Consider the following 27,218-nt stretch of genomic DNA (forward strand, 5'->3'; position numbering starts at 1 on the left):
AATAGCGGGCACTTCGACAGAACACCGGTCCAGGCATGTGGGCAGATTCCAACCATATGGTCGCGATCTTGCCTGAGCCTGGACCGGCTCTGTGATGTCAGCCAACTGCGGGCTTCAGCCAGCTGTCTGCTGAAAACGGATCACAGAAGTGCAGAACGAACTGCACTCCTGTGATTCACAGGAGAAGTACAAGCTTTGGCAATACTTCTTTAAGGGTTTTTTCACACCAATGCACACATTAACATGTCTGCACCCAAATTATTTCTAAATGGCACACCAATGCACATATAAATAATGCACGTACAGAAACACATCTGTACACCACTACATACAGATGTAAATGCATGGTGGTGCTCTGTATACTGGTATGACTTTTTTGGCACTGAGGCTCATTAATGACCCAAAGTTCATAGGTTGCGTTAGCCAATAAAAATTAAAGCACAAACACATGCTTAGGTGTCAATGGATCATTGGTGTTGATATAGGACAGAGAATAGCTAGAGAGTTAAACATGTTCATATATTAAGCATTTGGCCAAATGGCTTTTTAAAAAGGGGAAACCCTGAGTTTAATTTGACAATTTTTTTTATTTTAGTGGCTGCCATTTTGCTGAAGCCCAGAGCCCCTGAACAGCTGTAGTTGTAGCTGTAGAATTGGAAGAAAAATAACAAATGGTTTTCAAAGTTTTTTAGAAAAAAAATACCTGAAAAGTGTGGCGTGCATTTGTATTCAGCCACCCAACATCCCCCCCACCCCCCACCCCCAGAGTTAATACTTTGTAGAACCACCTTTCGCTGCAATTACAGCGGCAAGTCTTTTGGGGATGTCTCTACCAGCTTTACACATCTAGAGAGTGACATTTTTTTCCATTCTTCTTTGCAAAATAGCTCAAGCTCAGTTAGATTGGATGGAGAGCGTTAGTGAATAGAAATTTACAATTGGATTTAGGTCTAGACCTCTGTCTTTTGCAGACTAACAGGGTTTCTTCTAAGATTGCCCTGTATTTGTCTCCATCCATTTTCCCATCAACTCTGACCAACTTCTCTGTACCTGCTGAAGAAAAACATCCCCCATGTTTCACGGTGGGAATTGTGTGTTCAGCATTTTGCTTTTAGGCCAAAAAGATACATTTTGGCCTCATCTGACCAGAGCACCTTCTTCCACATGTTTGCTGTGTCCCCCACATGGCTTCTCGTAAACTGCAAAAAGGCTTCTTATGGCTTTCTTTCAACAAGGATGTCTTCTTGCCACTCTTCCATAAAGGCCAGATTTGTGGAGTGCCCGACTAATAATTGTCCTGTGGACAGATTCTCACACCTGAGCTGTGGATCTCTGCAGCTCCTCCAGAGTTACCATGGGCCTCTTGGCTGCTTCTCCGATTAATGCTCTCTTTGTCCGGCCTGTCAGTTTAGTTGGGCAGGCAGGTCTTGGTAGGTTTTCAGTTGTGCCATATTCTTTCCATTTTCGAATGATGGATTGAACAGTGTGCCATGAGATGTTCAAAGCTTGGGCTATTTTTTTTTTTTTTTATTACCTTACCCTGCTTTAAAACTTCTTCACAACTTTATCCCTGACCTGTCTGGCCTTCATGATGCGGTTTGCTCGCAAAGGTTCTCTAACAAACATCTGAGGACTTCACAGAACAGCTGTAGTTATACTGAGATTAAATTACACACAGGTGGACTCTACTTACTAATTAGATGACTTCTGAAAGCAATTGGTTACACTGGATTATAATTAGGGGTATCAGAGTAAAGAGGCTGAATACAAATGCACGCCACACTTTAGATATTTGTTTGTAAAAAAAAAAAAAAAAAAAAAAATTTAAACCATTTATCATTTTTCTTTCACTTCACAAATATGTGCCACTGTGTCAGTCTACCACATAAAATCCCCAAAAAATACATGTAGGTATTTTGCTATACACCACTCTTACAACGCCTTAAAGACTTTTTTGAGCGTCTTGCCAGCGCACCGCTCCAGTGTGAAAGCACTCGGGCTGATTTTTTTTTTGTTATTCTGTCCCTCACTGTTAAAATAAACCAACCATTAAAATTATAGACTGATCATTTCTTTGTCAGCGGGCAAACCTACAAAATCAGCAGGGGATCAAATACCTTTTTCCTCACTGTGGTTATACCTGCAAAAGGAGCCAGCCTAAATTCATGTTTGAGCTGACAACACAGTGCTTTTGCTGCACTGAAATCTTAAGTAATGTTATCAGCCTTTACCAGAGGCTGGACTACAGAACACCTCATCCACTCTGCATCTCGAACATACTGGGAAGTTGTTCTGTAGTCCAGCATCAGAGAACCTGGCAAGGCTGATAACTCTGCTTGGAACTTCAGTACAACAGAGCGATCAACTCAAAACAGAAATTTAGATTTCAGTAGGATCAAAAGGGATTTTTCTGTACTTGCAGCATTTCTACACAGACAGATCACTAGGAATGTAAATGTACTAAATGTTTTTATTTATCTCAGACACACTTTAATGCTAGCAAGACTATTAAATAAAAGCTGTACATAGAGAAGTACCAGATCTGCCATTGCTGACATATTTCTAAAAATATTAGTTACCTTTAGTGTATCTAAGCATGCAAAGGTCAGGGTGAAGTAACAACTCCTTATCTGTACAGGCATTAACATTTTCATGGGAAAGAGGTGACAGTAGTGTGTGTACAGATGTCCCTCAATCTTGTTTCGTGGCATATCATTTTATACCCTCTCTAGGTTTCCATTATTATTGATGAATGTTTGGTGGGTCACCATATTCCACAGGTTTCTTGGATTAGCTTGGTAAAAAAAATATCTTTAAAGTCTTATCTGATGCAGAGTTTTTCAGTAATAGATTAAAAAAAAAAGAAAAAAAAAAACTTCAATAGTTAATACTGTTCTAATTATATTTCAAGTCTTGTACAGTATACAGTAAATTGCCCCAAAACTTTCCTCTGGATATCACTCTTAGAAACATGCCAAGGTAACGATGTTTCAGTACCCTCCTTATAGAAGGACACATGTGAATGTATCCATCATATATACAGTATGCATGTTTTGCAATTGTACAAAAAAAAAGATTTTTTTTACAGAAACACAGGAATGTAGTGAATCATATGGAGTTTTGTAATTATGTGTCCTTAGAGCGCAGTTTAAAGCACCTTTTTTACACATACTTTTGCTCCACACTGGGAGTCTGCCTCACTTTCCAAATGCTGTGACCACAGAAAAAATACAACATTTGACAGGGGCTCCAATCTAGTTACACTGTACTTTAATTTCTCATTAGAAATATTTATGCCCACTTTTTGTCCTGGTGGCTGCAACGAACGAAGCAAGAGAAAATGTATCCAACAGGGTCAACAACAGCAGAAAAAAAACTAACAGTGGCCCTAACTCCTCTAGTTCTCTTCTTTTAAAGTGTATCCAAACCCAACATGAAAAATTTGATATATTATAGAATACTAGTTCAACAATGAGACTGAATTTGTGGGTTTTTTATTTATTTTATTCTGGCAATCCTGCATATAATACACTTCCTGTTCCTGGGTGGCTACGCTCACTCATCCACTGTATTTATGGAGGTTGATCAGTCTTGGTGTTTTCACAAAATGAACTTCGAATAATGCCTGCCTTTCTCTTCTTCTATACATGTAGGATGGGTAGATTACTATTTTACAAAGGAAATATAACAATGTTAAATTTATTTATTTTTCCCTTACAGCTACAGGCTTTGATAATCCAAGAATTATGAAGGACACTGCATTTCTGAAAAGGAGCATCTTGTTTTGGAATTAACAAGAAACTATATACTGTAGAGTTTCAGTAACTACACATTTTATTTATAGGTACAAATCGGATATACAGCCATACCCCAGCAGTATAGGGGACCATGTACAACTGTATCTGTTTACGAACACATAAAACTGACCCTTGGATGAGCTTCTTTTCACCAAATTTACAAAAACGCTATTAAAGCGGTTCTCCACCCTAAAGTGGAGTCCCGCTGATCGGAACCCGCCCCCCCTCCGGTGTCACATTTGACACCTTTCAGGGGGAGGGGGGTGCAGATACCTGTCTAAAGACAGGTATTTGCACCCACTTCCGGCCACACGCTACGGGTTAAAGACGGGTTTTTCTGACTTCCCGTCTGTCGCTCGTTGTGTGCTGGGAACACTCGGCTCCCAGCACACAGCGTGTGAGCCAATCGGCGGGCGCAGCGCGTCTCGCGCATGCGCCGTAGGGAACCGGGCAGTGAAGCCGCAGCGCTTCACTTCCTGGTTCCCTCAGCGTGGATGGCGGGGGGGAGCAGCAGAGAGACGAGCGATCGCTCGTGCTCTGCTGCGATCAGCGCTGGACTCCAGGACAGGTAAGTGTCCTAATATTAAAAGTCAGCAGCTGCAGTATTTGGAGCTGCTGGCTTTTAATATTTTTTCCCCATGGCACATCCGATTTAAGTGCTTCTTAGTTTATCGATCATTATGATGAGCCTAGCTATGTTCATCTCTATTGACAAAAGAAAATGTGTGATGAAAAAAATCCAGCCCGCCTAACAGCTGAACATTGTCCATGCACATTTCTCTGCCCTGCCAATATGTTTTTCAGATATACAGTACATATGAAAAATTATCAACTTACATTTTTATATAACCAATACACTTCTCATATTTTCTCAATTTCAGTCCGTTAAATATACCATTAAAATTATTTTATTGTATCTGTTCCACAAGTGCAAAAAAAATAAATAAAATAACTGTTCATCCAGAAATCCTGTGAGATGGCACATTTCAGTACTCTCTGCTTCTGGGCTGTTCTCAGTTGACTACAAAACACCCCTCTCTAGAGAAAAGAGGGGGAGATATGCAGTCCTAACACACTCCCTGTCCTAGGGTGACAACACTGCTCAGTGCAGTTGTCCCCCTAGGACAGAAAGTATGCAGATGGCAGGATTAACCGGTCAAAAAAAAAGTGAAAAATGATAACCAATACAGCTGCAATACTATACATTTTTGTTCTTGGGTGTACATACATGTTATGGTAAACATGGGAATGAAAAAAAAAAAAAAAATCATACTTACCTAGGCTCCGATTTGTGCTGTTCACTACAAGACTAGCAGAAAAGAATTATCTGACTGAAAACAGTAACCCGTCATGGATATGCAGTAATGTTTGTCTGTCAGCTTACCTCCCCTCCATATGTTCACTTTTGGAGGCCAGCCACTCTCACCTGGCTGCTTAGGTAATCTCTCCTTAAAGCATGGCTCCACCCCAGCCCCTATCAGAGAACTCTATATTAACCTGTGCACTGCAAGCCAGCCCTGCTGATCAATAATGTGTGTTTAGCTTTTGTGTGCAGCTTGCTTTGTCTTCTACGTCTGCTTCCAGTTACCGATCATGGCTTGTTCTCGACTATCCCTGCCTGCGACCCTGACCTTTGGCGTGTTCCATGTTTATCCTTGTCTGTTAGTCGCTCCGACCTTTGGCTTATCTCTTTACCTGGGCTGCTGCTTCCTCTCTATCTACTGTAACCTACTGTGAGCGTGAGCTGGGAGACCCTGGGGGCCACGACCTGAAGCCAGCTGCAGTCCATCCTCACCACTAGAAGCTCTGGTGAACATCTGCTGGCTCTTAGGTTCCGCACCCTGGGGAAACTTATGCTCTAGCTCCCTGTGGGATCCGTGTTGGTGCTCCAGTGGACCTGCCTTCCTTAACCACCCAGAGTATCATCCACAGCAGTCAGCCTTAGGGTCCACTACCTTAGCGGTGCACTCCTGACTCCAACGGTGTGCATTTGTCACCTGGCCTCAGGAGACCTGATATAACCTCTTTGCAGTTTCTAATAACATATGACAGTGACCTTTTACCTACATTAAAGCTGCTTGAAAACATTTGTTTTATATCCATGATAGGAAAAGGTACTTTTTAAAGGAAATCTGTACTGAGAAATACACAGAAGCTAACTTCCCATTTCTGACTTATTCAAACACTGATCTGTGGAAGAAGTAAAACTCCAAAGCAGTAAGAACTCCTAACTCAGTCTAGAAAAGTAGTGAAGCATCTGGAAACCAGGCAACATGTATTTTCCAAATACTGATATGTGATCTACTGATTTATGTAAAGGTGAATATTAATCATAGGACAACAAATCCTCCTACTGTCTGCAATCCTGTAATGACTGATTTGAAAACAGACTGACATGCTAAGAACAGATTACCAACCTCTTTGTCAGGAGTTGCTGTACTCTCATCCTGCTGATCTGTCATTGAAGAAGTGCGACTCCTGTTTCCCGATGACGCTGATCTTGGATTACCCTAATACACAAAAAGATCTTTTAGTAAGCAGTCTCAATTTTCCACTTATGGACCCCATATACTCATATTCTAACAGTAAAATGTTGGTTCTTCCTGGATTTAAAGCAAAAATAATATAGCATTATAGAATAAAAGTAAACTGGTAATATTATCTACTTGACGTCCAGAAGATTTATCCCATGACCAGGCCATTGTTTGCCATACAGAACTGAGATACTTTAACTGACAATTGTGCGGTCATGCAACACTGTACATAAAATTACATTTATATATTTTTATTCCCACAAATAGAGCTTTCTTTTGGTGGTATTTGATCACCACTGGGTATTTTATTTTTCGTGCTATAAACAAAAAAAGACCAACAATTTTGAAAAAATTGAAATAAACAAACTTATTTTTTTGCTTACTGCTATAAAGCATATCCAATAAATAATTTTTTTAAAAATTTTCATAAAATTTAGGCCAATATGTGTTCTGCTACATATTTTAGGAAAAGAAAAATCCAAATAAGTGTATACGGAGTGGTTTGCGCAAAAGTTATAGCTTCTACAAACTATGGGATATATACTGGAATTTTTATACTAGTAACAGCAGTGATCAGCGACTTATAGCTTGACTGCGACAGACAATCTGACACTAACACTTTGTGGGAACCAGTGACACCAGTGCTGCTTCTACTAAGGGATGTGATGGATTTTATCCTCTGCATTGCAGAGGGGAAAAAATGCACATCCTGGCTGACAGGATGGAGCTCTGCCTTGTTAACATAGGCAGAGCTCTGAGCAGTCTGTCTCCTCACCAATGAGCAGGTGGCAGCGGTCCTCCATAGCAGGCACCCACTAATCTGCTTCTGCTGTGACTAATTAAAGCAGAAGCGGCGCGCCGGTGGCACATGCACACCCCCTACCTGGATGTGCAGAATCTATATTATATATATATATATATATATATATATATATATATATATATATGCGATTCTGCACAGAACGGCAGCCCTGTAGCAGTAAATCTGATATAGGGTGGTTGGCAAATTGTTAGACTTATAAGTATAAGTATAATATAAGCCAAGATAGTTAGTTGAAAAGTAAATTAGGGATGTTTTTAAAACCTCTTGGACACCTTTACCACACTACCATAGTGGATTTACCATGTTACTACCTTCAAACTACCTCTCCCCTTATTGGTGTTTGATCTGTTGACTTTCCATATATGATGGAAGCACTTTTGGTCATTCTGTTAAATTCAGATAAGTATTTGTCTACCTATAGACATACTTTGCCATCTGTGATCATTTTCTACCTACTATGAACATCGCTTTGCATTTCTTGATAAAATGGATTGCTGTACATGGTGGGCTGCCCGGTTTTCATCGGAAACCATTATGAATGGGACTGTCATTGTATTAAAAAGTCCTTAGTGCCTGGTTATGCACAAAATCATTGGTTTGCTGCTGTCATTCACTAATAGCTCTATAGGTCTGTATGCAACCATTATCCTTGCTGGCATCCACCAACATCATTTGCTGCTGACGTTTGTCAACCAGATAGGGATCAATGGGAGGAAGCTCTGCAGGTTGTGACCACTTGCTCCTTGAATGTGACCCAAAGATTGACACAGCTCTATATTCTTTTGAGGGTGCACTATACCCCTCACAGATTACACATTATGGGGCTGCTACCTATGCCAATGTGCACTAGGTGTAGGCGGGACCACAGTGATTTGATCCATCTATTGTGGAGGTGCCCCAAACCGCACCTTTATTGGAGGGGGGTGGTGGATACCCTGAACAGAATATTTCAAGTGTCACTTCCTTTAGACCTCAAATCTTGTTTGCTTAAACTATTAGATGTGTTTGAATGGTAAAATCATACAGAGAGGCACCATTACAATGGAAAGACTTAGTTAGACTTACCGGTGACGGTATTTTTAAGAGCCTTTCAGGACAACCTTGAAGAGAGCGCAGCTCCGCCTTTTTTTTTTACAGGAAACACATGCAGCCTTTAAATTCCTCCTCTTCCACCATGGCCTCAGTTATTGTGTGGTCTCCGACAAACTGGAAAACAAAGCACAGAAGAACCACAACAACCATGATAGACATTTAACCAATACTTCCAAGATATATTAGGAAGGGAAATAGCGGTTGTCCTTAAAGGCTCTTAGAAATACCGTCACCGGTAAGTCTGACTAAGTCTTTCTCAAATCGCCTTTCAGGACAACCTTGGAGAGGATAACCGAGTAACTTACCCTAGGGTGGGACTACTGCCTGCAGAACCTTCCTGCCAAAAGCTTGATCTGCGGCAGACAGCAAGTCCAACCTATAATTTCGGAGAAATGTTGAGTAGGTGGACCAAGTGGCAGCCTTGCAAATCTGATCAGGCCCAGCACCAGCCCTTTCGGCCCAGGAAACTGCAGTTGACCTCGTAGAGTCAGCAGCAATACCTGAGGGAAGTATTTCTCTTTTGGCCTCAGTAATCACTTTGGCCTCAGTAATACAAAGAGCGTTTGACTTCCTGAACTTTTTGGTGACTAAAAGAAACTGTAGCAGGCATCTTCTCACATCCAGTGTATGGAAAGCTTCGTCTCCTGCATTGGTAGGAACCAAGGAGAAAGTGGGTAGGATTATTTCTTGTGACCGATGGAAAGTTGAAGACACTTTCAGTAGGAAGGCTGGATCCGTTTGAAGCATAATCCGATCTAAAAAGGTTCTTCAATTGCCAGAGCCTGGAGCTCACTGACTCGTCTTGCCGATGTAAAGGCAACTAAAACATTTTTTTGGAGAACTACATTTTTTAAGGATGCATCTTGTAAGGGTTCAAACGGAACTCCTGTGATCCTGCAAAACAAAAGACAAAAGTCTCAACTGGGAAAAACTTTGAGGGCTATAGGCCTATTCCATGCAAGTGCCCTAAAAATCTAGAAATTAAAGCTTCTCTGGACAGAGATTTTTCAAAGTAAACAGATAGAGCCGCCACCTGGGTTTTCAGGGTGCTGGCTGCCAGTCCTTTCTCAATTCCTTCATGGAGAAATTCCAATACTGATACAACACTCTTGACTATAAGGCTTTTGGAAGTACACCAAGAGTTGAACTTCTTCCACACTTTCTGGTAAATGGCCCGAGTTACCTCCTTTCTACTAGAGAGTAGGGTCTTTACTACTTTATCGGACAGTCCTTTGGCTTTTAGGAGGTCTTCCTCAGAAGCCAAGCAGTTAGGTTTAACTGGTCTGCTTCTGGATGGATCACGGGTCCCTGTGTTAGTAGGTTCTTCCTGTATGGTAGTTTCCATGGAGGTTTTGCGGCCAAGTTTAGGAGTGTCGCGAACCAAGGCCTTGGTATTTTCTTCCCCGAATTTTCTTAGGACTAATGGGATTAGTAAAAAGGGGGAAAAGGCGTAACACAGCTGGTAATGCCATGGGTGTCTATGCCTACAGCCTCATCCCCTCTGCGGAGGGAGAAAAAAATCTGAACCTTTAAATTTTGCTGGCTGGCTGGCAAAAAGGACTACTTGAGGTTGCCCCCACTCCTTGGAGATCATCGTGAAAATCTCCTGGTTCAGACTCCATTCTGCCTCCACCACACTTCTGCTTAGAAGGTCTGCTAGCAGATTCTGAGATTCTTTTAGATGGACTGCTGATAAGGTGGTCACATTTAGCTCTGCCCAGAACAATAACTGACTGGCTAGTTCCCTGAGAACTCTGCTCCTGGTTCCCCCTTGTTTGAGCACGTAAGTAGCAGTCGTGTTATCCGACAGGATCTGTACATGATGTCCCTTTACTACTTGTTGAAAAGCATGGAGACCCAGGAAGATGGCTTTTAGTTCCCGCCAGTTTCATGATTTTCTTGCTTCCACTTTGGACTAAGTCCCTTGTGCAGTTTGACCATCCAGGTGGGCCCCCCAACCCCAGTAACTTCTTGGTTAGACACTTGTCTAAGGAAAAGAGTGCTTGTTTTACATTCAAGGTTAGTTTGAAGCGTTTTTCCAGCGACTCCTGGTGCGACCAAACCTGTAAGATGTTCATCTGGAGGGGTCTGGAATGCAATCTCGCCCACTGCACAGCTGGGATCGAGGCCGTGAGAAGGCCCAACACTGCCATGGCTGACCGGATTGAAATCGAGAGGTTTGCCTGAATTTGACTCACTGAAGAATAGATATTTTCTATCTTTTCCTGTGGAAGAAACACTTTTTGAAGTACTGAATTTATCGTATATCTCAGAAACCTCATCTCCTGTGTTGGTTCTAGATTTGACTTTTCTAGATTTAACAGCCATCCTAGGTTCTTGAGGTGAGTCTGCGACATCCAAAAGGTTTGTCACAACCTGATCTCTGGAATCCGCAAAAAACAACAGGTCATCCAGATATGGAATGAACGAGATCCCCCTCAGTTTCAGAGGTTCCATTATCTTCGTAAATATCCTGCGGGAGGATGAAAGACCGAACGGCAGAGCCCTGAATTGGAGATGCCAGACTGAAGTCCCTAGATTGATAGCCAGGAGGAGAAACCGTTGGAAAGCCTGAGCTATCGGTACATGTAGGTAGGCATCCCTTAGATCCAAAGATGCCATGAAGCAGTCTGGCGTTAACCTTGTTATCGAATGGATTGTGTCCATGCGGATGTGTTTGTACCGTATTGATCTGTTTAGGATCTTCAGAATCAGTCAGTACTTCCCTGAAGGTTTTTTCACCAGGAATAAGAGGATAAAATCCCGGCCCTCCTGGTGTTTCGTGACATGAACAATCACTTCCTGCTGGATCAGATCCTGTAGCCGGCTCATCATAGCGGAAGATTGTTCTTGATCCCATGGAAAGGCTGTAACATAAAATCTGGTTTGGGGGGGGGGGGGGGGGTTGTTTCTGAAAACTCCAGCCTGTACCGCTGTGAAATTACATTTTTTACAAAAGGACTTGTGGACATTCCATTCCATTGTAGAAGAAAGGCAGACTATCTTCCCCCCACTGGGGTAAGATTGTCACTTGTTTTTAGTGGGCTGGTCTGGGGGAGATCTGAAAAGAACGTCACCCCTTTCCTTACCCCTTTGGGGAACACAACACTTTTTGTTGTGGGGCTGCTGAACAGCACAAAAAATTCTTTTAAAAAGTCTGTTTCTTTTTGGAGGGAAAAGCCTTCTTTTTGTTGGCTGTTCTGTTCAGGACTGTTTCAAGGTCTAGTCCAAAAAGAAAATCCCCTGAAAAGGGTAGGCCGCAAAGCTTGATCTTGGAGGCCGTGTCGCCTGACCAAGTTTTTAAGTGGAGTTCACCAGTGCTGAGGACCTTGCTGTCATTTCAATTGACTTGGCAAACACATCAGCCATGTATTTGACTGCTTTCAGTATCAGAGGGAAGGATTCCAAAAGGTCTTTCCTTGGGGTACCTGCTTCTACATTGCTCATCAGCTTTTCTACCCAGCATTCTAAGCTCCGGGCCACCATTGTAGAGGCAATAGCAGGTTTGAGACTGGCTGATGTGGAGTCCCATGCTTTTTATCCATTGCATCCTTCAATACCCAAAATACAAACAAATGGATAAGAAGACACTGATGGTCTAGGACAGACACCAAATAAACAGTGTAACTAAGTATAAGTCCATATGCATAAAATAAACTTGATAGATGAATGGACTGAGTGCAAAAAAGTTCCAAACCCACGGTGATTCTCAATGAACTTAAACGTGCAGTGTCAATACCTGCCACCAGAGGGGGGGGGGGGGCTTGCCAGATATATTGAACCCTGGTGAGCCTACGCTCAGAGGGTCAATAAGGCTGAATATATGTAGATGGAAGATGCATCAGCAAGGAACCGAGTATGCAATCGTCAGGATGAAATGAAGTCTTCACTTGGAGGATAGGGAGGTATCAACAACTTGGAGATGACTCATAGAAGATCAAACCATACCCAGTGTGCATAGAGGAAATGAAACCACATAGTGTAATTCCGTAAAACATGGGATGTTTAATAACGGTTAAAAACATTTACAATTAGATGAATAAAACAGGACATCAATGTAGAAATGTGCATGGCAGCAGTAGAGTCCCACTGTCACGATAGCGCAGATTTAGCTTCGTTTTTGCATCCTTCAATACCCCCCCCCCCCCATGTCGTCGAAAGCGAGGTCTGTACGTCGGGAAACCTGCGAGAAAGCAGCATCTACTCGTGGTTTCTTGTTCCAAACCTCCGACTCCATTTTCAAAGGAAACCTTCTCCTAAGGGTCCCTTCATCCCCAGAGTCCACAATCTCTGCTGGTCTAGAGGTGGAGGCTCTTGGGCTGGATGGGGGTTACTGGGGTTCAGCCTGGACTGCGGGACTTTGTACCAGTAAAGATTTAGCTGAATTGAGTGAGCTTGTAAGCTCCTGGACTGGGGAAAATAGGTCTTTGTACTGTTGGGATGTTTCCTCTTCAACCAAGTATTAAATGCATGATCTACACATTGCCTTTTGCCATGAATCCCTCAGAGGGTTCTTGCACAAGGGACACTTCCTCTGGTTTGGTGGGGTTAAATGCTTAGTCTTTCTTATAGTTTTTTCCTGAAACGAGACAAACCTTAAACTCACCTAGTGTTTTAAACCTAAATCAAACCTTAGTACATTTAGGCTGACACCAGACAGAAAAGGAGAGCGTCCCCAGCAGTGTAATAAATAGCAACCACCCATTCCAAACTGCAAGGTTAGAAAGAAGTAACTTCCGACTGAGCAGCCACAAGCTCCCTTCAGGAAGGAATTAACAACAAGAAAAAACATAAGCCCATCAGAATAAAGGCACCACTGTACCCCTCTTACCTAGGCCTGACCGATGCTTGCGGCGGCCTGCTTCTGCCATTGCTGTCAGTCTCTCCTCCATCTTGGTAGAGAACGCAGCGGGATGCTAAGAAAAAATGCTGTTTTTTTTTTAAAGTTCCCAGTTCTCGCATCATCAACGAGGGCCGGAAACGGAAGCGCCAGTCGAAAGACCCACCTTCTGGTCTCTGATTTTCAAGCACTTGGAACCACAAGCGCCATGCCCCTACAGGAAGCCGCATCACCGGACTTGACATCGCCCGCCGGCCGGGACCCAGAACCGGCATGCGGGACACGCCGCTGACCGACAGCACCCGCCTGGCCACCAAAGCCATGCCAGCGGATTCCGGGCACAGAGATACTGCACCTCCTGTGGGTCCTTTGCTCCCGTGAGCAGGAGAGACTGGGGACTCCGGAACACCCCCCCACTTGTGGTGGGGCGGGGGCTGGGATGGTCGCTGCACTCTGGGCAGAAACAAGTAAAGGTAAGCCTGTACCCTCCAACCTTGGAGAGAAACGCAGCTCCTTGGTTCCAGCATGCTGCTTCCACAATGGCGGAGGTAACACAATAACTGAGGCCATGGTGGAAGAGGAGGGATTTACAGGCTGCATGTGTTTCTTGTAAAAGAGGCAGAGCTGCACTCTCTCCTAGGGTGTCCTGAAAGGCGATTTGAGAAAAACTCATTTACCAGCATAGAGGGTGTTCATGCAAATATGAGAAACGAAGGAACCTATGGTTAGATGTGCCTGGGCTTGCCCTGGTGGATCTGACCATGGATAGGCTTCTGGGTCTGAATGTAGGCGGATTTTACATTTTAACCTAAATATGGGCATAGTGTTGACAAGGTCATATATTTTCTTTATGTCCGTTGCATTATATTTGTGTTGACTGCTTTTTGATGTATACATTTTGTAGTCACTGTTGGCACAAATCTGGTTTATTTTTGTAGAACAAACAATATATGTGGTTGGCCATGTTTTTTTGGGCTGTATGTAACTCATAAGAGTTTTTTCTTGGATTTAAAAAAAGTTTTTTTGCCGATTGTGCTAAATATAACAACATCATGGGTGCTGCTACTTATAATTCATAATTACTACAACAGTCTGGGATCACTACTTTTAGCTTTGCTTGTACTAAAATAGTCTTGTTGCTATTTCAGTTTCTCACAGTGGATTTTATGCTACTCCCTAGTAAGTACTCATTCACATAGGATGTTCCACAAACTCTCATAGAATCCTTTCCTTCTGGCAGCAGCGTTTTGGCAGACAAAATGTCTGACGCTTGTATTTAATTAATTTAAATGGACAGAATAAAAATGTATTCTGGGCAAAAAATGAGTTAACGCTTTAGAGCGAAATTCATCTAGTGTTAACATGCGTTTACAAGCATCAAGCGTTTTTTTCCGGCCAAAACTCTGCTGCTCCTGGATGTACTGGCAGTGGGCCAGATTCAAGAAGCACTTGCGCCCGTGCAACCATAGGTTGCGCGGCGCAAGTGCTTACTTGCTCCGGTGTAACGAGTGCTCCTGATTCAGGAACCTCGTTACACCGACTGCAGCCTAGGATGTGACAGACATAAGCCTCCTTATGCCTTCACATCCCAGGCTGCATTCTTGCGTTGGCCGCTAGGGGGCGCGGCCATTGTGATCGGCGTATAGTATGCAAATTGCATACTACCACCGATTCACAAAAGTTGCGCGGGCCCTGCGCACGCAAGGTACGGAGTTTCCGTACGGCGACTTTAGCATAAGGCTGCTCCTGCTAATAGCAGGGGCAACCAATGCTAAAGTATAGCTGCGCTTCCCGCTCGTGAAATTTAAATTTCACGTCGTTTACGTAAGTGAACCGTGAATGGCGCTGGACGCCATTCACGTTCACTTAGAAGCAAATGACGTCCTGGCGACGTCATTTGCCGCAATGCACGTCGGGAAAGTTTCCCGACGGAGCATGCGCTGTTCGCTCGGCGCGGGAGCGCGCCTAATTTAAATGATTCCCGCCCCCGGCGGGATCATTTACATTAGGCAGCCTTACGCCCGGCTGTTTAGCATATCGCCCGCGCAATTTACGGAGCAACTGCTCCGTGAATCGCGGGCAAAACGCAATATTTGCGTGGGCGCAGAGAAAAATATTTGCTCTTTGCCCACGCAAATATTGCTCCATTCTACCTGAATCTGGGCCAGTGTTTTTTTTTCCTGCCTCTAAAACCCCTGCCACTAAACGCTGCTAAAAGTCTGTGTGCACAGCCACATAGACTAACATGCAGGAAAGTTTAGAGGCAGAAAAAAAAAACAGACACCCCTAGAAGCAGCTGCAAAAAATGTCTAGAGTGCATGAGGCCTAATACTGAAAATGAATATATTTACTTTGCCATCCACTGTGCGCATATCCATGGGAGCCATTTGCAACTATTAAAGCGGAGTTCCACCCAAAAGTGGAACTTCCGCTTAATCCACTCCTCGCCCCCTTACATGCCACATTTGGCATGCATTTTTTTTGGGGGGGGGGGGGCCCTTCAGGAGGAGTGCCCGGCCGTGAAGCCGAAAGCTGTCACGGCCGGGTGCCCACACTTAGAATGAAGACGCCGGCCGGAGAGGGGGGGGGAGCGGAGCCCTGGCCGGCGCGTCGCTGGAACGTGGAGCAGGTGAGTGTATGTTTATTAAAAGACAGCAGCTACACCTTTTGTAGCTGCTGACTTTTAATAAACATTAAAAATGACTGGAACACCCCTTTAACTACGATACCAATTCATAATTATATGGCCTTGGAACATATGAATGAACTATGTAGTCAGACTACAGCAATGATGTTATATGAGAAACTCATAGCCATATTTGTATATTTATGAAGTTGCATATTATGAGAGATTTATATAAGGCTATATGTGAAGCACCCATGTTAATTCAGTATGTGGTACGTGGACTGACCATGCCAATAAGTGTCAATTGGTATATTTTTCGGAATGTTTTCTATGCATTTTTAAGTTAACTAAAATAAAGATTAAACTTTTAGGATCTGGGCTACTACAACTGGGAAGCCCCCCCAAGTCTTAAGTCTTGTTTTATAGTTTAAAAGAATGTTGTTAGCCACTCTTAGGCTACTTTCAGACTGATCCACTAAAAAAAAGGTGGCACCCTCAAAGAGATGGACAGCACATCACCGCCGAATGATTTCACAGGTTCAGATAGGTAAAAACGGGAGGGCTAGGGGTTCGGTGACTGCGAGGTGTTTTTTCACCTTAATGCATAGGATGCATTAAGGTGAAAAAACACAAAGGTTTACAACCTCTTTAAGCTCCCCGAACATGCTCTAAAAATGCTGCAAGCAGGATTTTTTTTTACTGCAACAGAAGCGCACCACCCCAGTGTGAACACATTCATTGACCTTAAAGGGAAGCATTTTTCTTGAGCTTTTCAGGCACTTTTGTCCCTGAACTCATTCAATGTTATCTTATGTGTACATGTACACAGGTTCGTTTATGGTCGTTTTTAGGCACTTGCGTTTATAGGCCTTTTTTTAAAGGCAAAAAAATGTGTTCAGACGCCGACAATTCTGGTGTTTCAGACGCTAAACGCTTCTTTTTTTTAAAGAAAGCGCTTCCAAACGCAAATGCGGCATGTAAAATGGAGCAAAACGGACGTTTCAAGCGTTGGTTACTATCTGTCAAGTAAAATCGTTCATGAGCAGCTGTAAAAACGTCCCATGTACATGAAGCCTTAAAGTGATTGTAAAGTCTGTTGTTGTTTTTTCCAAGTAAATAACTTATACTTACCTCCTCTGTGCAGTTGGTTTTGCACAGAGCAGCCTGGATCCTTCTCTTCGCGGGTCCCCCTCCCTCCTGTTGAGTGTCCCCCCACTGCAGTTTGCTATGGGCTCACACGTGCTGAGTCATGGACACAGTTGTGTGTACATTCAGACATGGAACCCTGACCTGGCCCCGTCCCCTCTCTCCCCCAATTGGCTAACTGACTTTGACAGCTTGGGGGGCAAGGGCACTACTGATGCTGCTGTATTTTAGCCAATCAGGAGGAGAATCACTCATGGACATCACTGGAGAGAGATGGAGCTCAGGTAAATAATTGGGGGGGGGGGGGGGTTGGAGAGGCTGCTACACACAGGTTTTATCTTAATGCATAGAATTTCTTCTGCCTTTACAACTCCTTTAAGAGGGAACTGATGAGTCCTAACGTTTTAGTGCACAGCCACTTAACTGATGAGCTGCAATTTGCAGTCATACAAAATGTGAACACGCCTCTTAACAAAGAAAAGGTCGTTATTTTAACTTGTTCATCTCGACTGACCACATTGTTCAAAACAATGAAAAACGAATAACCCTCCCACTCTTTTTCTGAATGCTTTTGTGCAAAGAATATCCGCCTTTAGCTCAGGTCACTTACAAATACGGACTAAAAAAAAAAAACCCAGGTCAAATAATCTAAGAAACTTAGGCTGCATGCAACACTTTCAAGCATCCAACCTTTTAACTATGTAGTTCTTTGATGCAGACACCCTGAATCACACTATATGACCAGGGTTACCTTCCAATGATCAAAAAAGATTGCCAATCACACAATCAAATTAAAGCTGGTCATGCCAGATTCTTTATTTTTCCTTCAACCAGCAGGTTAAATGAAAATAAATGAGCAGATTCCCCCCATGTACTCATTTGATGTGCATGGCAGAATCCTTTTCAATGAACTACTGTATTCCGACAGTGGGGAAACGTCTAGTAGTGCACCAAAACGAAAATTCTGACACAAAACCGAAAATTCAGGAAGAACTTGGAACTGAAACCAAAATCGTAATATGTATAAAATATATATATATATATATATATATATATATATATATATATATATATATATATATATATATATATATATATATATATATATATATATATATATATATATATATATATATATATTAGAGGTCGACCGATATATCGGCCGGCCGATATATCGGGCCGATATTCAGTCATTTTGGAGAAATCGGCATCGGCCGATTATTATCCAAATGTGGCCGATATTTAGCAGATCTGCATCAGCAGAGTGTGGAGAAGGAAGGAGGAACATGGGGTTCCCCCTCCCTTCTCCACACTGTCTGCAGAGCAGTGCCGTGTGTGTGAAGGAGAATGGAGCTGTCGGGCTGATGTCGGGGTGGGCGGGACCCGGGGTGGGCGGGACTCAGCTGTCCAACACCAGCCAATGGGATGAGATCATTGGCTGGATAGCTGCTGGGTCCCGCCCACATCCAACATCATGATGAATCTGAGCTCCTCTCTCTCTCTGCTCTCACAGTTTCACAGCACATAATGTAGCTGAATGTGTGAAACTCTCTCTTCATACAGTTTCACAACTGCTGCAGAGAGAAAGAGGAGCTCAGATTCGTTGCGATGTTGAAGGTGGGCGGGACCCGGGGTGGGCGGGACTCAGCAGCTATCCAGCCAATGATCTCATCCCATTGGCTGGTGGACAGCTGAGCCCTGCCCAACCCGGGTCCCGCCCACCTTCAACATCGCAATGAATCTGAGCTCCTCTTTCTCTCTGCAGCAGTTGTGAAACTGTATAGAGAGTTTCACACATTATCCGCTACATTATGTGCTGTGAAACCTGCCAGTGCCATCTGCTAATGCCAAGCCGGCCAGTGCCACCTGCCAATGCCATGCCAACTAGTGCCACCTGCCAATGCCAACTAGTGCCATCTGTTAATGCCATCCAGTGCCACCTGTCAATGCCATCCAGTGCCACCTGTCAATGCCATCCAGTGCCACCTGTCAATGCCATCCAGTGCCACCTGCCAGTGGCAACGCCATCCAGTGCCACCTGCCAATACCATCCAGTGCCACCTGCTAATGCCATCCAGTGCCACCTGGCATTGCCAATGCCATCCAGTGCCACCTGCCAATGCCATCCAGTGCCATCTGCCAGTGCCATCCAGTGCCACCTGCTAGTGCCATCCAGTGCCACCTGCTAGTGCCATCCAGTGCCACCTGCTAGTGCCAACTAGTGCCACCTGCCAAGGCCATCCAGTGCCACCTGCCAATTAGTGCCACCTGCCAGTGCCAACCAGTGCCATCTGCCAGTGCTAACTATTGCCAATTAGTGCCACCTGCCAGTACCATACAGTGCCACATGCCAATTAGTGCCACCTGCCAGTGCCAATTAGTGCCACCTGCCAGTGCCAATTAGTGCCACCTGCCAGTGCCAATTAGTGCCACCTGCCAGTGCCACCTTAGTGCCACGTGCCAACCAGTGCCACCTGCCAGTGCCATTCAGTGCCACCTGCCAATCAGTGCCATCTGCTTTTGCCAATTGGTTCCATCCAGTGCAATCTGCCAGTGCCAATTAGCGCCACCTGCCAAAAAATAAAAAATCGGCCTAAAATATCGGCCGCAAAAATCGGCATCATATATCGGCCATCGGCCGCCCCAAATTCTAAATATCGGCATCGGTATCGACCAGAGAAAAACCCATATCGGTCGACCTCTAATATATATATATAATATTAAATTTTTAGTTAATATCATGAATTAAAAAAAAATCTTAAATATTTTTGACTGCTATTGGCACCTTTTCTGTGGTCATTATCGGCACTACGCCCATAACCCTATTTTCTAACAATAGTTTGGCGGCCAATATATTGATACAGCTCTAGAAATGTCCCTACCATCAGAATACAATGATCAGTGTTGCTGGCATTAATCGTTCGGCAAAAACCTGACAGGCTGGTTGTACACAAGTTAAGGCTGCATTCACACCTGAACGCGGCATATTTTACCGCGATCTGCTGCGACAAATTGCGGCGTTTTGTCCCGCTATTTGCCGCGACAAAACGCGGAAAAATAAGCCACGGTAACATACACAGGAGGGGTGATCAACATTGTCGGCTATGGCCGAACGCCGCCTGAAAAAAAGGTCCGGGACTTGTTTTGAGCTTCAGGCGTTTCGGCGTTCGGCGTGGAGATGTGAACCATCTCCATAGCCGACAATGTAAAAATCACCCCACTAGCGTATTGCAGGCTGCAATAGCGTCACGCTACAGGCGACAATACGCAGAGGTGTGAATGGAGCCTTATAGTGAGATCAACTTGTGTACAACCAGCCTGCCATACCTGGATCAAAATTGAGCCAGTCCCTAATGGCTTGTGTGTGACTTAATCAATTAGTTGTTTTCCGATACTGTATTGCTCTTTATTGGCAATTCAATAATCCAGGAATCCAAACATTACAGAATGAAGTTCCTCATTTATTGATTTCTAGATCAAAATAAGTGTTCACTGTAGCAAACGCTACCAATAAACTATTTTCTGTGTTCATATATCAAAGTATAGCTTATGAAGTGTCATCTTTGAAGCCGACATTCATTTGCAGATTTTAATTGACGTATTTAGCTCAAAGCAACTGTGTGGCAAGAAGGAAAAGGTAAAATGTGCTCTGCAAAAGAAGAGGTATATAGTCATGTGAAAAATTGAAGTGGAAATTTACCCATAACAACTTGATAAAAAAAGAAATAAAGTTCTTTAGCAAGAAACATACATTCCACATTAATAATTATGCTACCAAAAGGAGTGTGTGCTGTTAATTGCCTCCAGTATTGTTCCGGTTCCTTCTTGCTGGAGCCTGCCATTTTGCTAAAGCAAATCATAACGCAGAACTAAACCCATCGATTTAACGGTTTTAAAAAACTGTTACATTCCTGGAATGCAAAGATTGCCAACTGCCACATTTGCTCGTGTCCTCAAACAAACTGTCAAACCATGGTGTCATAACGGATCACAGGTGCAGCACCAAGGCATCTTCTAGGCCTAGGGTTTATTTTGTCAAAACGTATTTGAACAAACTGAAGTTAGAAGCCGGTTGGTTACCTTGCACAGATGTACCAGATGTTTTACTCTCCAGTTTTAGTAAATCAACCCCTCTGTGTACTACTGGACTTACAGACCTACACAGTATATGCACTTATTTTTAACGTTTTACATACCGTATTTTCCGCACCATAAGACACACTTTCCCTCAGAAATATGGGGGGAAAATGTCTCTGCGTCTTATGGTGCGAATACACGACAGGCACCGCCCACCGCCGCCAACGTTCACCGCCGGAAGAGAGGCAGGAGACAGATATCCATACCCCCCATGGGCACCAGGCGATCTCCCAGCTGGGCCTGACACTGTTCCTGAGACAGAAGACAGAGCATTCTGCCGCTCGGGCTGCTCTGTCGTCTGTCAGGCAGATGAGATAATATCAGGTCACTTTGAATTCATGGCAATGGTCACTCTGAATTTATGGCAATGGAAAATATTTTAGTACATCATTTGGTTCAAAATATTTTTTTTCCTCCTCTAAAACCTAGATGCGTCTTATGATCAGGTGTGAAAAATATGGTAGCTATACCTGCAAAATGGACCAGCCTAAAGTCATCTCTTAGGCCCTTTTCACACTATGGCGGGAGCTATATAAAATAGCGGCGCTATACTGTCGGATTTGCCGTGGGATTCGGCCGCTAGCGGTGCGGTATTAACCCCCGCTAGCGGCTGATAAAAAGGGTTATTACCGCCCGCAATGCGCCTCTGCAGAGGCGCATTGCGGGCGGTATTGCCGCAGTTTGCCATTGTTTTAAATGGGAAGGAGCGGTGAAGGAGCGGTATACATACCGCTCCTCTCACCTCTCCAAAGAGGCTGCTAGCAGGAGATTTTTTTCTCTCCTGCCAGCGCATCGCCTCAGTGTGAAAGCCCTTCGGCTTTCCCATTGAGGTTGCTGGGCAGGAGTTTTTCAGGCGGTATAGCAGCGCTATTTTTAGCGCTGTACCGCTTGCAAAACTCCAGTGTGAAAGGGGTCTTAGGACAACATTTTCTGACTAAAGTACCACTCTAAAGTGGTTGTAACCCTAAACAAACAACTAAGATTCTGTTCCTTTATGCATGCTGTATAGTACAGTGCTTGTGCCGTGTAATTTTCCCCTTCCTATCTTGTAAAGTATCTGGTTGATCCTGCAGTTCCTGTGTCCCCCTCTCTGTGCTGACCACAGTAATCAAGGCTGCTGATCCATGATTACCGTAGTCAGCTTACATGCCTTCGTACAGCCCACTGCTCTTCTGTGACAGTCTCTCCCCCTCCCTCCCTCCCTGTAAGCATGAAAGCTCTCTTGCCCCGCCCCTCAATAGTGCATTTGTTCGTTGTTTTTAAATGAAAAGGCTAAAAATCTTTTCCCACACTGGCACTGTGCAGTCCCGTGATCCCCCTATGCTGGCCCGGCTAACGTCACAGGGAAATCTCAGCCCCTCCTGCTTCTCTCCATAGATCGAAGAAGACCAGCGGAGAGAGATTGTGTGACTGCACATCTGCGGTGTAAGACAAAGTATTTAGCATTTTCATTTAAAAAACAAAATCACAAAGTACACTATTGTTGATGGCAGCCTAAACCAGGAGTACATGTAAAATCACATAGTGACTTTAAAAAAAAAAAAATGAGAGTACACCTCAGTGGTTATAAAAGGCAGAAGATTTTTGCCGGAGGGGGCCCTAGAAGAGGAGGATTGGGGATGCTTTGATAAAAACCATTGCAAAGAGCAGGAAAGTAGAACAAGTTTAATATTTAAAAAAAAATACCCTTTAGCCCTGGTTCACACTGATGTGATGAGGGAAATGCACAAGATTTGCAGAGTTAACACATATCACTTGTCAATCGCACAGCCTCCATGCGATCTGCAGCAGGTTTCTATGTTAGATTACACACTGAAACAGATCGCAAAAGGTAATGTGATTGCCAGAATCGTATTGCATGGGTGTGAACACCCATGTAATGTGATTCTGGTGAGTGGGGGGGGGGGGGGGGGGGAGTGTCCTGCACCCTTTTGGTGCGAATGCGATTTGAGCCATACCGAAAACGTATAGCTCAAATGCCACTGCACAGACATCGCATGTGATGTGCACAGGAATGCGGTGCGATTCCGGTGTGAATCACATGTAGTGTTTTGTTCCATGATGTGCTACCAAAGAAAATTAAAAAATGCTGACACGTCTGATCCCAATGCTCGACTTTCACCAAATTACATTACCTGGTCTCCGCCACCATAATTTAAACAGGGTCTCCTAGGTGATGCCACTGACCACATAACTACATGACCATTTTTGGTCAGTTACGTCACTTTGTTTAGGTGCATCTGCCATCTGGGAATCCCCAGCTAACAGATGAACGTGCTGGGTGGGAATTAGAAATTGGTTGTTAGGACGTCGGTGTCTGGCAGCTCCCCAACAACCAGGACCCCTAAGCAGGAAGCTGTCCTATTTAGCAGAAATAGTAATACCACTTCTAAATGTTTCACTTCCCACTGCAGCTGAATGTTCTCTCGGCCAAACATTCATTCATTCATTTTTTTTCCCCTTTGCACAGGAACTCCCCTTACACTTTGTACACGTGAAAGTTCTTCCACATATTATTTCCTCTTGTTGTCTAAAGTTCTTAGTCTATAGCAGGAGTACTGAATTACAATTCACAGAGGTCCAGTCAGTAAAATTTTCTTCCAGCAGAGGTTGCATGTTTGTGCTATGAGTCAGATCCTTCACATCACAGCCCCCTCTCTTCGTAGGCTACGTTCACATCTCTGTGGCTGGGGAACATGCACAAAATTGCATGCGCTCCCAACCAACAGAGAAATGCGCTGCATTTTAGCAGATGCATGGGGAGGCCATTAATTCTTAATGGCACCCCCACAAATCAGGCACATTTTCATGTGCGGTAGCAGCATGGGTTTGTTGGTTCAAATCCCAACCGTGGCGCTAGCTGCACAGAGTTTACATGCTCTCCCTGTGCTTGCATGGGTTTCCTCCCACACTCCAAAGGCATGCTGGTAGGTTTAAACAAGAACTCTGGTAAATTTGTTTGTTTTCCCATGCAGTGGGGCTGTGCCTGCACTGCATGGGTTAACTGCTCGTTGTCGCTTAGGCTATTGCAGAGAGAAGATATACTTACCTAATCTGCCACTCCCCCCCTGCACGGTAGCGGTTTGAGAATGGACTGTTCCTGCAGTCATCACGCCCATAGACCAGCTCTGCACATGAGGACAGCAGAAAGAGTCCACCACTGGACATAGGGGGAGCGCAGTGTTCCAGAGAATCAAAGGACCGGGTAAGTACAGCTTTCCACTCTACCCCTAAACAAAATGAGCAGTTAACCCATGCAATATGGGCAGAGCCCCACTGTAGGGGGAAATAACTTTTTTCATGTAGTTCTTCATGTCTAAATTAGCCCTAATATATGTATAAATATGAGTTAGGGACCTTACATTGTAAGCTCCATGAAGGCAAGGACCAATGTGAATGCACAATATATGTGTAAAGTGCTGCATAAATTTACAGAGCTTTAGCGGTACCTGTCATAAATAAAAATGCCCAATAATAATCCCTGTGCATAAACCCTAAGGGCTAGTTTATACTTGCTTCAAACACGCTTTGTTAAATCTCTCTGAATGCTAGTCAAAGCTCCCGTCACTAAATAAAATTGTTAGCGTACAGTCCTGTTTACACCTTGCTTTTGCTTGGTGCTTCGGTGAGCCTTTGGTGGGGCTTCAAGCGAGCTTTGCCATAGACTTCTATTGAGGCTTTGAAGCACCACTAAAGCTACATGGGGTATAAATTTTGGAAGCAAAGTCAAAGCAAAAAGCAAGAAGTCTAGAAGTCTATGGCAAAGCTCGCTTGAAGCCCCACCAAAGGCTCGTCGAAGCACCAAGCAAAAGCAAGGTGTAAACAGGACTGTAAGCCAACAATTTTATTTAGCGACAGGAGCTTTGACTGACGTTCAGAGAGTTTTACCAAAGCGTGTCCAAAGCCATGATTTGAAGCAAGTGTAAACTAGCCATTAGGCCCCTTTCACACTGGGCACGGGAGGTGCGGTGGCAGTATAGTGGCACAATTTTTAGCGCCGCTATACCATCGTATTTACCGCGATATTCGGCCGCTAGCAGTGCGGTTTTAATCCCGCTAGTAGCCAAAAAAGGGTTAATACCGCCAACAATGCGCCTCTGCAGAGGCTCACTGCCGGCGGTATTACCGCGGTTTCCCATTAATTTCAATTGGAAGGAGTGGTAATCACCCCGCTCCTTCACCACTCTAAAGATGCTGCTTGCAGGAGGTTTTTTTTTCTCTCCTGCCAGCGCATCGCCTCAGTGTGAAAGCCCTCGGGCTTCCACATTGAGAATGCTGGGGCAGGATTATTTCAGGCATTATTTATGCGCTATTTTTAGCGCTAAAACGCCTGAAATATGCCTCAGTGTGAAAGGGGCCTTAATGTGTGTTAAAGTTGAAGCAAGTGTGGTTTGCTATGGTGCAAAAGGCAGCGTCGGCAGCCTAATTTCCACTGCTGTGTTTGACAGGCGGCTGCCAAGCCCATATACTTCAATGACAGATGGTCAGCGGCTCATTGTACAGGCACTTTGTGCACTGGGCTCAGCAGACACAGCTAGCCACTCACACCTGTCAAACACAGCAGCAGATATCAGCAAATTCCTGCTGCTACCATTCACATTGTGACAAAACGCCCATGCGAGTGTACCCTAAAATGTGCCAACACATAGAGGTAGGTCATTATTCTTGCATGCCATGATTGGGTTGTATCAGAGAAGACAGAGCAATGTCCTACCTGTTGATGTGGGCTCAGAGTGCTCCTCACAGGAGACTGCTCCTCAGTGATCTTCTGCTTCAGTTTCTTAAACATGTTGTCACAAGGAGCTTTCCAAGGGGTGAGAGGAACTCCGACAGGACCGAGCTATAAGACAATACAAAGTATAATAGAAGCTGTACACATACTATGAGCCTGTATTCCATTCCCCTATCCGGAAATATCACTATACACATGAGACAGCCCGTCACTACATAGCTACACATATGTAAAAACACACCTGTCACCTATCTCCTCTACTCACAACTAGAACATTGTACGCAAAGATGAATGTATACAATACTTTTTGCACTGTCTGGATGTCTTCCGCTTCCTGGTCTCAAGTGGTCCCAGGCACTCACCGTGAGCGGAGGGGCCTACCTACTGCGCATGTGCGGCCAACGTGGAGCTACGGAACGATGGAAGGGACAAGTGAGTGACTAGAGAAGGCAGCGCTAACCCCGCCCAACCCCTGTGTATTATTCTGAAGGCTGGAGAGTGCATGTCTCTCTATACGGGAATACGTTTATTTTCAACTCCTAGTTGTGTTTACTGTGAAATGTGGAATTTGTGTCCTGCTGCTGTGCGCAGTCATAGACATGTTTTCTTCCTTTGAAGCTACCCAGTTAGTAGAGTGAAAGGCACAGTCCACTTTTTGTAAAAAAATAAAAGAATGGTAATGCAAAATGAAAAACGTGCATTCTATTATTTTCTGCATTAGAATTTGCAAGTGGTGGGACAAGGTCATCCAATGCCCCTAGGGCAAAGGTGGCATACTACAAGGGGAAGGTGTATTAATGTACAAAGTACAGGGGTCAGGACTGTGTAATGCACAGATTACAGGGGTCAAGATTATTAGTGTACAGAGAAAAGGGGTCAGGATTGTGTAATGTACAGGGGTCAGAAGTGTGTGATGAGCGTGCAGGAGTATGTAATGCAAAGAGTACAGGGGTCAGGAGTATTAATGTAACGTGAATAGGGGTCAGGAGTGTGTAATGTACAGGGGTCGAGTGTGTAATGTACAGTGTGCAGGAGTATGTAATGCACAGAGTTCAGGAGGCCAATAGTATTAAGGAGAACAAGGGTTAGGAGTATGTAATGTACAGGGGGTCGAAGTGTGTAATATACAGGAGTTAGAAGTGTATAATGTACAGGGGTCAGAAGTGTGTGATGTACAGCGTGCAGGAGTATGTAATGCATGGAGTACAGGGGTCAAGCGTATCAATGTACAGAGAACAGGGGTGTGTAATGTATAGCGTGCAGGAGTATGTAATGAACTGGGGTCAGGAGTATTAATGAACAGAGAACAGTGGTCAGGAGTGTGTAATGCACACAGTACAGGAGTTTGTAATGTGAGTGAAACAATAAAAATGAAAAAAAATAAAAACCGGGGAGGCTATTTGGGTCTGGTATAGATTTAAGGGGAAACCCATGCCAAAATTGAAAAAATAAATCCATACCAGACCCTTATCCAGGCATGCAGCCCTGTAG

The 27,218-nt window shown here is 44.1% G+C and overlaps 1 protein-coding gene across 1 annotated transcript in view; it reads right to left on the reverse strand.

The window, feature by feature from the left end:
* The window catches only part of GOLGA4 (golgin A4), a 157,912-nt gene extending 131,772 nt beyond the window's left edge, over positions 1 to 26,140 (reverse strand). Inside the window, exons 1-3 of the mRNA XM_040353284.1 lie at positions 25,969 to 26,140; positions 25,710 to 25,835; positions 6,215 to 6,307 (exon numbers count right to left, since the gene is read on the reverse strand). Coding sequence (XP_040209218.1) covers positions 6,215 to 6,307; positions 25,710 to 25,784 — 168 coding nt within the window. The 5' untranslated portion in view covers positions 25,785 to 25,835; positions 25,969 to 26,140. The remainder of the gene's footprint in view (positions 1 to 6,214; positions 6,308 to 25,709; positions 25,836 to 25,968) is intronic.
* Positions 26,141 to 27,218: the final 1,078 nt, after the last annotated feature.

This window comes from Rana temporaria, chromosome 5 (genome assembly GCF_905171775.1).
Source record: "Rana temporaria chromosome 5, aRanTem1.1, whole genome shotgun sequence".
Taxonomy (NCBI): Eukaryota; Metazoa; Chordata; class Amphibia; order Anura; family Ranidae; genus Rana; species Rana temporaria.